General features: G+C 38.3%; 1 protein-coding gene and 2 pseudogenes across 1 annotated transcript; all 3 read left to right on the top strand.

Annotated features, from left to right (window-relative positions):
• Window positions 1-1,727: 1,727 nt before the first annotated feature.
• LOC127123337 (putative disease resistance protein RGA3) lies at window positions 1,728-3,981 on the top strand (annotated as a pseudogene).
• Window positions 3,982-4,475: 494 nt separating this feature from the next.
• Window positions 4,476-4,961, top strand: LOC127123336 (histone H1). The gene has a single exon (XM_051053563.1). It carries the CDS (start codon window positions 4,539-4,541, stop codon window positions 4,959-4,961), a length of 423 nt encoding a protein of 140 aa, XP_050909520.1. The 5' UTR covers window positions 4,476-4,538.
• Window positions 4,962-5,261: 300 nt separating this feature from the next.
• On the top strand, window positions 5,262-5,955 carry LOC127119592 (serine/threonine-protein phosphatase 2A 65 kDa regulatory subunit A beta isoform-like; annotated as a pseudogene).
• The last annotated feature ends 6,920 nt before the right edge of the window (window positions 5,956-12,875 follow it).

Here is a 12,875-nt window from a genome sequence, read left to right as displayed (position 1 = left end):
TAGTGATGTGGGTGACTCACACTTGTGGGATGGATTGTTGGGTTTCAAGTGTGAAAGTGCTAAAGTCCTACGTCAACTAGGAATGGAGGAAATGTTAAGCTTATAAAAGAGTTGATCCATAGCCCCCAATGCCTTAAGATTTTGAATGGATATGTGGTGTCAAGGTCTCTTGGAACCATGAACTCTTGGCCCATTGAAACTTTCCAAGCTATTCGGACTCCCCAACATAATGAAAACATAGGGGGAAATTGAAGAAAAACAAAACAAGAGTAAGCATCATATTCTTGGAAGGGTTTTAAAAATCGGTTTGGGACTGCGAAAACGGTCGCGAAAAAAATAGTATTGGTAGATCCCGATCCCGATGTTGTTATCATAACTTTTATGTTAAAGAACAAATTATAGTTAATTCATACTGTGGCGAACACAAATTGTTTCGCAACACTTGTACTAGCCGAAATGGCTAAAGTCGATTGCGATCATTTTTTAAAATCCTGGGCTAGTCTGAACATAACATTGTGTACTCATGACTAAAAAATATCTCTCTTTTTATTGAAATTTGGACCCCTTACTATTATACAAAAATATTATTCGTCTTCTTTTTTATTATAAAAATATTACTCTTTAAATTCATTGAATAATTAATATATCTAATAAATGTTGATTAGTTGTATAATTATTTAAATATTTAAAAAATAAAATCTTTTTTATAATAGTGATAGGTACTTAATTTCTATATAAATTTATAGTCATTTAAAGAAAAAATTTGTTATGCTCTATATTTTATTTTTATTATTTTAATTGGATTTTGATTTTATTTTTTATGCAAATTATATTTTTTTCAATTTTGCATCTATTTTCTATTTTTTATCAAATTATTTAAGGACGATAAAATTTGAGCTCGTGTAGAAACATATCAATTATGTATCACTATAATTCTTATCAACTCAATTATATATATATATATATATATATATATATATATATATATATATATATATATATATATATATATATATATATATATATATATATATATATATATATATATATATATATATATCATTTTCTCAATGGGTGAGGTTGGTGTATAGGAGGAGGCTGTTCTTATTTGAGATATTAGATGAATGAGATTATTCTTTATTCATGAGTTGGACTGGGTATTCGGCATTGTGTTTTCTTTATTTATACTTTCTGATAGAAAATGGTGTCTCTTTTGGGGTTTAAAGAGATTGATAGTTCATATTGATTCGCTGATGGTGTCATTAGGAGAGTTGGTTAGGGTTCTCAAACTTCCTTTTGAAAGGACCTTTGGTTGTAAACCATTCCTTTAAAAAAAAGTTATCTGGATTTTTTTTCTAACTTTGTCCAACACAATGAGTTGGTGGGAGCGATTGGTGTAATGGTTAATGGGGTTTTAACTTGGGATCTTAGATGGCGGAGACTTTTCTTTCTTAGAGAGTTACCCCATATTTGAGGAGATACTTTTTATGCTTCGAGATATCACTCTTTCCTTGGATAGTGATAAATGGGTTTGGGATCATGCTAGAGAGGATACTTTCTCAATGACATCTTCTTACATTGATCAGAGGGTTAGTCTCCTCATTACTTTGGTACCTTCATTGATAGAGTGTCTGATCCTTTCCCTCATCTGGATCAGTTGGGCTCCTTATAAGATCTTGGTCTTTTCTTGGCTACTTTTGCAAGATAGACTCCTGACTAGACAGAATATGTCTAAGATATGGGTGATCTTTGATAATAGTTTGATTTTGTGTCCTTTCTTTGAATTTTTGGTTGAGTCAATTTCACGTCATTTTGTCACCTATGAGTTGGCCTTATCAGTTTGGTATGGAACATTTAAGTGGTTGGGGTGGCAGGTTGTTACCCCCAATGGCCATAAGATTCTTTTTGAGATTTTTCTTTCTCTATGGGATAAGAGTAAGTTTGTGGAAGGTTATCTTTTTATTTTTCATTTGGTTGTTTGGTCCATTTGGAAATCCTGCAATGATATTATCTTCATAGGAGTCATATATTTAGCGAAAGATGTGGAGAAGACAACTATTTTTTTTGTGTGCTTGGAAATGGTTTCTTAATAGATAAGAGGTGAACTTGTGTACCTTCATTGATTGGCTTGAGAACTCTATCATCTACCTACACCAATAGCAAATCGAGTATTCGCCCTATTTTTGTAGTAGGTTTAATTTTTTTCGTCTTTTGATGCTCTTTCGTTGGAATATGATATATTGATGCGGGATCTGATGGTTTGAGTTTCTAAACTTTTGACATTGAGTTGGGTTTTTAAAATAAAACAAAGAAAACACAAATACATCATTAGTTACTCATCCTAGGCTACAAGTCTTCTTCGGTTAAGTTTGCATCGATAAGTACTAATCTTGCACACTAAGGATATTGTAGGAACACTAATCCACAATTGTGCAGTCATAAACCTCCTGAATACACAAATCAACTCGAATCATGTTATTATGTTAAAGCCTAACTTACTCATCCTTCTTTTTTCTCTTTTTCATTCAGGCGCAATCACATTAAGCCCGTTATCTCCACACTGTCATACCCCAATTTTGGCCCTGAAAATTTCGCCACATCAATCATTCGTTTGCATTCTTCTTTTTCATGACCTTTTCATATGGTCATGAGGATACTCACCTACATTATTTGTGTGGACTCGTTATCAGATCCAGAGATTGGTTTTTTCGGTCACTTTCTTAAGAGCCTGGAGAGATTTTTAAAATACCCATCTAAAAAAACATTAGGTTTGCTCATGGACTTAGGAGCTCTGAGTGTTATGAGAGAAATGGTATCAAAGACATAAACTTCATGAATATTTAGCTGGTGAAAGACCGTCAAAGAGACTGGAAACAAGCAACCTCTACTTTTTGAATTGTTTGACTCTAGATGAATCTTGGAGTCTGTTAAAGAAAATGGCATTTAGGAATGAAATCAATGGAGTGGATCAAAAACTTGAATCAATTGGCAAACAAATAGCAGAAAAGTGCATGGGACTTCCACTAGTAATTAGAACACTGGGAGGCCTATTAAAGAGTAAAAGTGAAGAAACTGAACGGATCGATGTCTTACAAAGCGTGTTTTTGGAATTAGGCGAAGCCAGAGAAAGCTTCGTACTACCAATCCTGAAAATAAGTTACCAAAGTTTGTCGCCTCGGTTAAGACAATGTTTTTCCTATTGCTCTTTATTTCCTAACGATTGTGAAATCGAGAAGGATCTGTTGATTCAGCTTTGGATGGCACAGGGTTATCTTCAATGCTCAGATGAAAAGCAACTCGTGGAAGACACTAGTGAAGAATTTGTGAAGTTTTTCTTGATGAGGTCATTTTACCAAGATGCAAAAGTGGGTGAAGATGGTGATATAAATTGTTTCGAAATGCATGATTTAATGCATGATCTTGAAATGCAAGTAGCTGGCAATGTTTGTTGTTACTTAGACAGTGAGACAAAAAGCCGTGTACAAAAACTCATACATGTATCATTGGAATCCAAGGCAATTCATTTGTTGGACTCATTAGATGGAAGTAGGCTGCGAACTTTGATTTTACTGTCTTCCAATGAGGAAGAATTCAATGAGGATGAATTGTCAATCATTTCAAAATTCAAACACTTGTGTGTCTTGAAGCTGACAGATTGTTCTTTAAGCAAGTTTTCTAGATCAATTAGAAAATTGAAACATTTAAGATATCTTAACTTGTCCAACTGTAGAGAACTGGGAAGTCTTTACAAATCCTTAAGCAGTTTTGTTACAAACACTAACATTGAAACCTAATGAAAAAATGGAGCTTTCTACAAAGGTTGTATCAAAATTGATCACTTTGAGACACCTCCACATCTTTGATTAGGAAGCCTCCAGAGACAGAATACCATTTGGATTTGTAAAATTGAGCATTCTGCAGCAATTTGACTATAATATAACAACACGGTCGACCTTAGTCTTGGCACCAACGTGTCTATGACTTCTTCCGGCCGCCGCAGCCCAAACTTCAAATTGGAATGTTTCTGCTACAACACCACCTGAAATCGGTAAAGGGACTCAAGTTTTAAACTCATAAAAGCAAGCTTGCAATATACGATATAAGCCATGAAGATTTTGATCCGACCGTATGCATATTCGGGCCATTAAAGCGAGTCAAAGTTCAGACCAGTACTAACCTGATGAGCAGAAGCAGGTTCATCTGGAGCAAGCTGTTATCCTATCATGTGGCATGATAATCCTTCTAATGGCTCTACTGAGACTGAATGATATTCAGTTCCCAATTGTTTCACCCGTAAGAGTTACATCATGGGTGAGGGAACCTGGAATTATTTTCAAGGATTTGCAAGTACCAGCCGTATCTCCACATGTTGATTGTCGGCAGATGTCAGTATCTTGTAGCCAAGGCCCTGCAAAACGTAACAAACGCAACCAAACCCTGTGAATAACAAACCAAATCATGGAATATCCCACACAAAAACATTTCAATTTGCAGTATAACAAACTCTTCTCTGCATCCATAATTCAATTCCCTTTCAAATGACCACCGAAGAACCCATCATCGTCGTTGAACCCGTGTCCGAACCAGCAACCGCCGAACCTCCGGACTTGGAGGAAGTTGATGAACCAAAGGCCGAAGCTGAGAAGATGAAGAAAGTCAAGGAAACCGAACCTAAGAAAGATTCCAAAACACGAAACCTTGCTTCCCATCCTACTTACGAAGAGATGATTAAGGATGCAATAGTGTCGTTGAAGGAGAAGAACGGTTCGAGCCAATACGCGATTGTGAAATTCATTAAAGAGAAACAGAAACAGCTTCCTGGAAACTTCAAGAAGCTATTGCTCCAAAATTTGAAGAAGATTGTTGGTTCTGGAAAGCTTGCTAAGGTTAAAGGTTCGTTCAAGCTTTCTGCAGCAGCTAAGAAGCCAGCAGTTGCCAAGCCAAAGTCAAAACCAGGTTAATGCTAACCTGATACCAACAGAATGAGCGACATTGCAGTGATGCATTATCAGGCTCATGTTGTGAAGCGAACCGTCACGCTTATGGCAGCTCACCAAACTGCGCCATGACACAAGACCCTGCACAACATCAAACAACACGGTCATGAACTAATACAATCCCATTCCAATATTTCAAATAACACATATCCCATTCTTGTTCAAGTGTGTCGAGTAAACTTGTAAGTAGTGGTTAATTTCTTACCAAGCAGTAAAAGGGTAAATGAGGAGTAGAGGAGGAGTCACAAGTTTGGGTGAGGACAAAAAGTCCCAGTTATTGTTAATTTCTCTCAGGATAAGTCGTGGCGTGTGCGTTACATGGTTGCAAATCAATTGTATGAGCTATGTGAAGCTGTAGGCCCTGAACCTACCAGGGCGGAGTTGGTCCCTGCCTATGTCCGATTGCTTCGAGATAATGAGGCTGAGGTACGCATAGCAGCTGCTGGGAAAGTGACCAAGTTTTGCCGGATTTTAAGTCCCGATCTTGCAATTCAGCATACTCTTCCTTGTGTCAAGGAATTGTCATCGGATTCTTCACAACATGTTCGCTCAGCTCTGGCTTCAGTAATAATGGGAATGGCTCTAGTGTTAGGAAAGGAAGCAACAATTGAGCAGCTTCTTCCTATTTTCCTATCCCTTCTGAAGGATGAATTTCCTGATGTTCGCCTAAACATCATCAGCAAGCTTGATCAAGTGAATTAGGTGATTGGAATCAATCTGTTATCTCAATCATTATTACCCGCCATTGTTGAGCTTGTAGAGGATAGACATTGGAGGGTTCGGCTTGCAATTATAGAGTATATACCCTTGTTGGCAAGCCAATTGGGGGTTGGATTTTTTGACGACAAATTGGGTGCTCTTTGCATGCAATGGTTACAGGATAAGGTTCATTCAATTCGTGTTGGCTGCTTTGAAACAGAAGAGTTCTTCTATTGAAGGCATAGAGAAGTGGCCATATGAAGCTTCTGCCTGCCAAATTAAAATCAAGAAAGATCACTGGTAATGCAAAATTGTATATTGAAAAGATACCACTAATGATGATCGACACGTCGTATAACATTCTCCTGCAAAAAAAAGTGGTTTATCTCAAGTCAGCAAAGTAACACAAGACACAAATTATAAAAGGACGTTCAAAGAGAAAAAGTAAGGGGAGCGTGGCAATGAGTCGTTCTCGTTTCATATTCGCTACTGCAGTAAGAAACAGCAAAACAATAAGGTCATATCCAAGTAAGTTCAACAATTCCAAGTCCATAATTTTCAGAAAGTGAAAGGAACTTCCTTATGGAAACACTTGGAATGGATTCTCCATCCATCACCCAGAGGATAATAGCTGAATAATCTCTGATGCCAAGGTATCCGCCTCTCCAACCTGAACCAATCTGCAATTCGGTCTTACGGCAGCATCAATCCAGCAGGGTTTGTCTCCAAATGAGCCATGTAGGAAGTGAAACAAATCCATAACGAATCGCACCAAAGCCACGTGAAAGCCATGCCAAATCATCATTTAATTTCCAAGCAGGACCCTGCAACAAGCTCCATTAGAATCAAAATCATGAAACCGTACAAAATCGCATAAGTCATTATCGAAACAAAATGTCAAACTTCTGTACAATCTCCATCGTGCTCAGCAAGTTATGAAGAAGTATGTTGATGCTAAATGAAGTTGGCGGAGTTCAGAGTTAGAGACATGGTCTTAGTCAAGCTACAACTCAATCAACCTTCAAAGTTAGGAAAGAGAAATTAGGTGACAGGATTATTGCCATTCACCAGCTCCATCTCGTTAGAAGCTTTTGGTTATATCAAGATTCCTTCAGACACGAATTGAGGCTCCTAGCTCACCATACTTGAGCAATGGACCTGGAAATGCAAGATAACCACATTTAGTTTAAGGAGATAAGAATTGTTTATCCTGGTCAGTTGCTACATAAAAATAGCTTGAAAGCAGCTGGAGAGTTGTCTCATGAAGAACCAAACAAGGACTTACAACGTTGGACTGCTTCGCATCTATTTTCTGCTTGTTTGGTAGAGGAGGCCTTTGAGCTATCGGCTGCATATCGCTTTCTCCACCCTTTGCCATTTGATGCTCCCTGCTCACGGATCACTAGATTTTTAAGATTCCTGCAGTTTGCTCTCACACTGATTGGACTTTTTCTCCCTGGTTGTTGACATAAATAACGACTTGAGCTAAAGTAATGTCAAAGAGATAAATGATAATTGTTTGTTACGAAAGAAAGGTCACATAGATAATGGGAAAAAATATAGAGTCGGTGATGTTCTCGGCTGCAACTTATGATAAAGCATCTGAGGCCTGGACTGGATTATCGCCTAGTGCACTGGAGTTTAAAAGATTAGCAGCATATGCCCAAAGCAGTGCAATGTCGTTGAGAAAACTCACATTTCAGAAAGAGATTGGTCCAAATAGATGGGAGTGCTGTTTACGAACTCTTTTTGAACAATCATGACGCAATCATTATTCTCCACAAGGACAAACTTGCGCTTCTCTTCTCATCGGACGTTGGCCATGGAACTCAAGTTGCTAGCATGTGCTTCCCACCCTTGTGCTCACAAACCCGACATGTCCTCCTGCAAGCATCAAACAACACAGTTACATTTCGATAATCCCAGGGAAAATGTATATTCTATTCAAGTGAAATACACTGCAATAAATAATCTTCTTACCAATAGTAAAAATTCTTGGAGATGGAAAGGATTGAAGGAGGGACCACCTGTTGAAAGAAGACAAAAATTCCTCAGACAACTCCGTACTATGAGGCTACGAATTCACTCCTGTGGTCCCTGTTGTTCACGCATATAAGAGCACACAAACCCTAATTTTGAAAGGAGGTGCGTCCACTGTTCACGAAAAGGAGAGAAAATTCTGCAAAATAACAAAAATTAAAAACCCTAAGAATCTTTGACGGTGAGGAGGCGAGAACATCAAAGTCCTAACAGAGTCAAAGAAAGAGACGAAGGAGATAAGCTAGAATCTCTACCTTTCCTCAGAGAAAACACGAAGGATTCATTGGAACGCCGCCGGAGGTTTCATACAAGTCAAAGTTGAATTGTCGGAATAGCTAACATTCTGAAGGGGAATCCAAAATCGCTCTTCACATCTCCGTCGACCCCGTCGCAATCGGTTAGTGTTGGCTTTCGATTTCTGTTTAACTTTGTGGTGTCCATTCATAGCCATAAAATTTTGAGAGAAGGTGGAAAGTTCTTACACCTGGATGAAGATCTCGTTCGGATTTCTCTTGAAGGAGAAGAACCGAGTTTTAAATTTCAACATTTTGATTTTCCCAAGTTTGCCATTGATTTGAGTCTTTAAAGTTTTTCTTTTGGAATTTGATATCCGTGTTGTGTTTCTATTTACCTGTTGGCTTTTGGGTTTTCCTATTAAATCCCACCGTTTTCCCATTAAATGCTGCCAACTAGCCATTAATGGAGATTTATTCTCCTCTGCTCGTCATCAAATAGCCACGTGGCTAGAGTGTTGCTCCATATCTCCGGTGCCACCTCACCTCGGGCCAAGCCGGAGCGGGTCTCCTTCGACCCGAACCCAGACAGTCTAAGGGACTATTGGGTACTTTGTTTTGTTTTAGCTCAAGCTCCTACGACCCATTTCACCTCTCTTTCTTAGTTAGTTTTTTTTGTTATTTTATTTATTCTTGGCCATATGTTTGGATTGTTGTTAGTCTAACAGGTGACCACCTGTGGTTTGATGGAGGGGAAGATGTCTCATCTCCCCTTGTGTGGTGGGTTCAATCCTTGTGCATGTCATTTTCCATTTATTTATATTATTTTATCATTTTTAAGTATTATTTTCTCTTTTATTATTTTTATGTTTCATTCTCATTTTTCCGACACTTGTTGATATTAATGTTTGTCCTTGTTTTATTTTATTGCTTCAACGTCGATTTTTAATCTATGGATTTGGCAATTCTCGTGCTATTTATCCATGATTATTTTTATCGATACATTGATAGTATTTCGCTGCATTTCGATTAATCGCATATGACATTTCGATTATTATCAATATGCGCAAACCGGTTTTGAGCACATTATCTAGATTTCTTGTTTGCTTTTTTTCAATTTCCATCTGCCTTGCACGTCATTGCGTTATGCGACTTTGATTCGCATCCCCGCATCCCGATTTTTATCCGTGCACGTCCCGATGTTGTTTCTTTCAATTAAAATTTTGAGTGTGTTGTAAATATAACTTGTTGTGTTATTTCCTTCACATGGCTTACTCTTGGGCCTTCTTACAATGAGACAGTTCTCTTGCACTTACACTCATACATTGCATTATTTATTGTTTGGGCCCGATTTAATTATTCCAGTACTTTGAATCCCCATTTGACAAAATGTACCCCACTCCCCCGATGTGTAATAATTTTACTGCTTTTCATTTCTTTATTTGTTCGATTGTGTAGTTAGCTACTATCACAAGAATAAAATCAACCATTTCCAAAAGATCAAAAATAATGACTCTATCCAACGTCGAGTATTTTCTCAATAAACAAATCAATCCATTTTTTCTTCCCATTCTATTCCATTTCTTTCAAACTTTCATCAAACGCTTGACCCAATGTCAAGTCATTTTCATAACAAAAACTCCAAAATACTTAATTCTATTATTAAACACTTTTCGATAAAGATGGAAATGGAACGTGGTGTATACTGCGCACTCCTGAGACTAGGATTCGAGACAGATGTCTCGCTCATCCTAGTTCTCGCCATCATCCAAATTTATCCACTTTGTTTTCTCTCAAACACTCATTCAAATCTTTCTCAATCGCTCATCAAATGCTTGATCTAGTGTCAAACCATTTTTCATAATCAAAACTCAAAATACTTAATTCCATTATTAAACACTTTTCAATAAAGATGGAAATGGAACATGGTGTATACCATGCACTCTTGAGATTAAGATTCGAGGCGGATGCCTCGCCTATCTTAGCTCTCGCCATCATTTTAAATTGTCAATGCAGTTTCTCCAAACCCTTTCTCAATCAAACCTCAAAAACACTTAATGCTTATTAAACATTTTTGCAAATAAGATGGAAATGGAACGTGGTGTATACCACGCACTCCTGAGACTAGGATTCGAGATGGATATCTCGCTCATCCAAGTTCTCGCCATTACTCAAAACACATCAAACCAATCAATTTCTTTTTCTCGCCGCCGTGCGATTAACCCTTCAAACCTTTTCTCAAACGAAAGGTACTTTGTTTCAAAACAATGCAAGGCAATATTTTTCCACCTATTTTGGGTAGTCCAACAATGTTTTCGTCGATTTAACACAAAGTAGCTTTCGCTAAAATCGACCAACAAACAAACATTTTCTACCCAGAACTACGTAAGCCTTGATTTCTCTGTTGAGATACGTAGGAGCAGGATTTGTAAATCTTGTCAGGCCCATTAATAAAAAACTTAGGTTGAGTCCTTTGTCAAAAAAATCCAAAAACATTTCTTCTCTCTTCTATTCGTTCTTTCCCACATAATAACTTGAAAAGCCTAACATTTCAAACTAACATTAACGCGCACAATTGACCTAATGGTTCCCGTTGAGTACAACGGACGTGAGGGGTGCTAATACCTTCCCCTTGCGTAATCGACTCCCGAACCCTGATTTGGTTGCGACGACCAATAATCATTGTCGTTTGTTTCCTTGGGTTTTATCGATATTTCCCCTTTCCTTTTTAGGAATAAATAAAGTTCGGTGGCGACTCTGTTCAGTCCATCATTGCGAGCGTGCGATTGCGTTTCTCTAGGTCGTTCTCTCACATTTTTCAATAAGGTACGACAGATGGCGACTCTGCTGGGGACAACACCCAATCCCTAAGCGAGTCAAGCCTAGTTAGGAAGTTTGTATGCCTTTGTTTGTTTAATTGTGTGGCTTTTCCTTATTTATTGCTTTTATTATATTTATTGTTATATTGATATTTCTGTTATATATTGGTTCCACTGTGTTGGGTACTTGGATATTTGATTGCAAACCATGTGGGAAAGACTCTACACCCGAGTCTAGAGTGAAAAAACATAAGATAGGACGATGGTTGAGTAGTACGGACTCCCGAGGTGAATACTTCGTAAGAGTCGGTACGAGAACCTCACTTAGAGTAGATCCTTTTGCAAATATTGTCGCCCGAGGTGTATACCTCGTAAGCTTCAATGTTTCAAAGAGGTCCATGACTCTAAGAACCTTTTAGAACATTGAACCTTTGGCCAACTAGAAATGATGGTTGCGTAGTATGGATTCCCGAGGTGAATACTTCGTAAGAATCGATACGAGAACCTCGCTCAGAATAGATTCTCTAGATGGAGTTGACGATCGGAAAGTATTTTCCGTAGGCGTCAAACATTCTTTTGAATCCATGACTCTGAGTACCCTATCTAGAACTGAGTCGATGGTTGCCTAGTGCGGACTCCCGAGGTGAATACTTCGTAAGAGTCGGTACGAGAACCTCACCCAGAATAGATTCCCTTGATGGAGTTGACGACCGGAAAGTATTTCCCGTAAGCGTCAAACATTCTGGTGAATCAATGACTCTGGGGATCCTTTGTAACAAAGCCCTAGATCATACCCGGTGAGAACCCCGTTTTGGAAAGCAATCAAATTTATCCATACCTCGGACCTTTGAACCTGTACCCAAAAAAAACATTGCCTCCATCCATTCATTGCATACGCATAAAAAGCAAAACTCTTAGTTTGTTTCGCATTATTTCAGGAATCCAAGACTTGTTAGCAAGATGAATCCTGAGAGAAGAGGCACTTTTCAGTTCAAATACAAGAAAGTGGACCTTGTCAACCTGCAGAAGTTGAGTGCCAAAGTAACATCAATCAAACTCAACAACTTTGTACAAAACTATGGAAGAATTCTGGACATCCTAAATGAGAAGATGGACATGATGACCGTAGTGACTATTGCTCAGTTCTATGATCCACCTCTACGTTGTTTCACGTTTTCCGACTTCCAGTTGGCTCCTACCTTGGAGGAGTTTGAGAGGATCATAGGCCGGAATTTGAAGGATCATAATCCATTTCCTAAGTTCGATGAAGATATTCCTCCCAAGAGGATAGCTTTAGCTTTGGGTTTGAAAGTTTCTGAAGTCGTGGACAATTGGGATGTGAAAGGACCTTTCAATGGTTTTTCTAGGAAGTTCTTGGAAGATCAAGCTAAGAAGATGGAAAAGGAAGGGAATTGGGAAGCCTTCTATGCTGTGTTAGCCGTGTTGGTATATGGGATAGTTCTCTTTCCAAATATTGACCATTTTGTGGATCACCTGGCGGTGAGAATTTTCCTCTCTGGTAACCCTGTACCGTTCCTCTTGGCAGATCTCTACTACACTCTCCACGATCGTCATGAGAAGAAAGAAGGAATCATCTTATATTGTGCGCAGTTGTTGCATGCCTGGTTTAGATCCCATATGCCCGAAGAAGGTCCTTTTTGAAATTCTAGTTATCAGACTTTAGATGTCACACGGGTTGTTATGACATCCAATTCTGCACAGACAGGAATTATCCAGAACTTAAAAGTAAGTGCAGTAAATAACACAAGTGATTGTTTATCCAGTTCAGTCCAACATGACCTGCATCTGGGGGCTACCAAGCCAGGGAGGAAATCCACTATTAGTAGTATCAATTCAAAGCTAAACTCACCCGTTTACAACTTATCACTTAATCCCTACCCAATGCAATTTCAATCTTACACTAAGATCAGAGTTCCTACTCACACCCCCTCAATCACCTCAGTGATTACTACCTTCAATCAATATTAAAGATACTTTGAAGTCACACTTCAAACAACTCTTGATTGTGCTTCACAGCTTTAATCAAGATACACAACACTCACGCTTAAAAGCTTTGAGTGACACAA

The sequence above is a fragment of the Lathyrus oleraceus genome, chromosome 2 (genome assembly GCF_024323335.1).
Source record: "Lathyrus oleraceus cultivar Zhongwan6 chromosome 2, CAAS_Psat_ZW6_1.0, whole genome shotgun sequence".
Classification (NCBI taxonomy): Eukaryota; Viridiplantae; Streptophyta; class Magnoliopsida; order Fabales; family Fabaceae; genus Lathyrus; species Lathyrus oleraceus.
The sequence above is the reverse complement of the archived record's forward strand: the minus strand, read 5'-3'. Positions and strand labels throughout refer to the sequence as shown.

Bases quoted from the DNA above. Each gene is read 5' to 3' on its own strand.
- LOC127123336 (XM_051053563.1), top strand. From the start codon at position 4,539: ATGACCACCGAAGAACCCATCATCGTCGTTGAACCCGTGTCCGAACCA.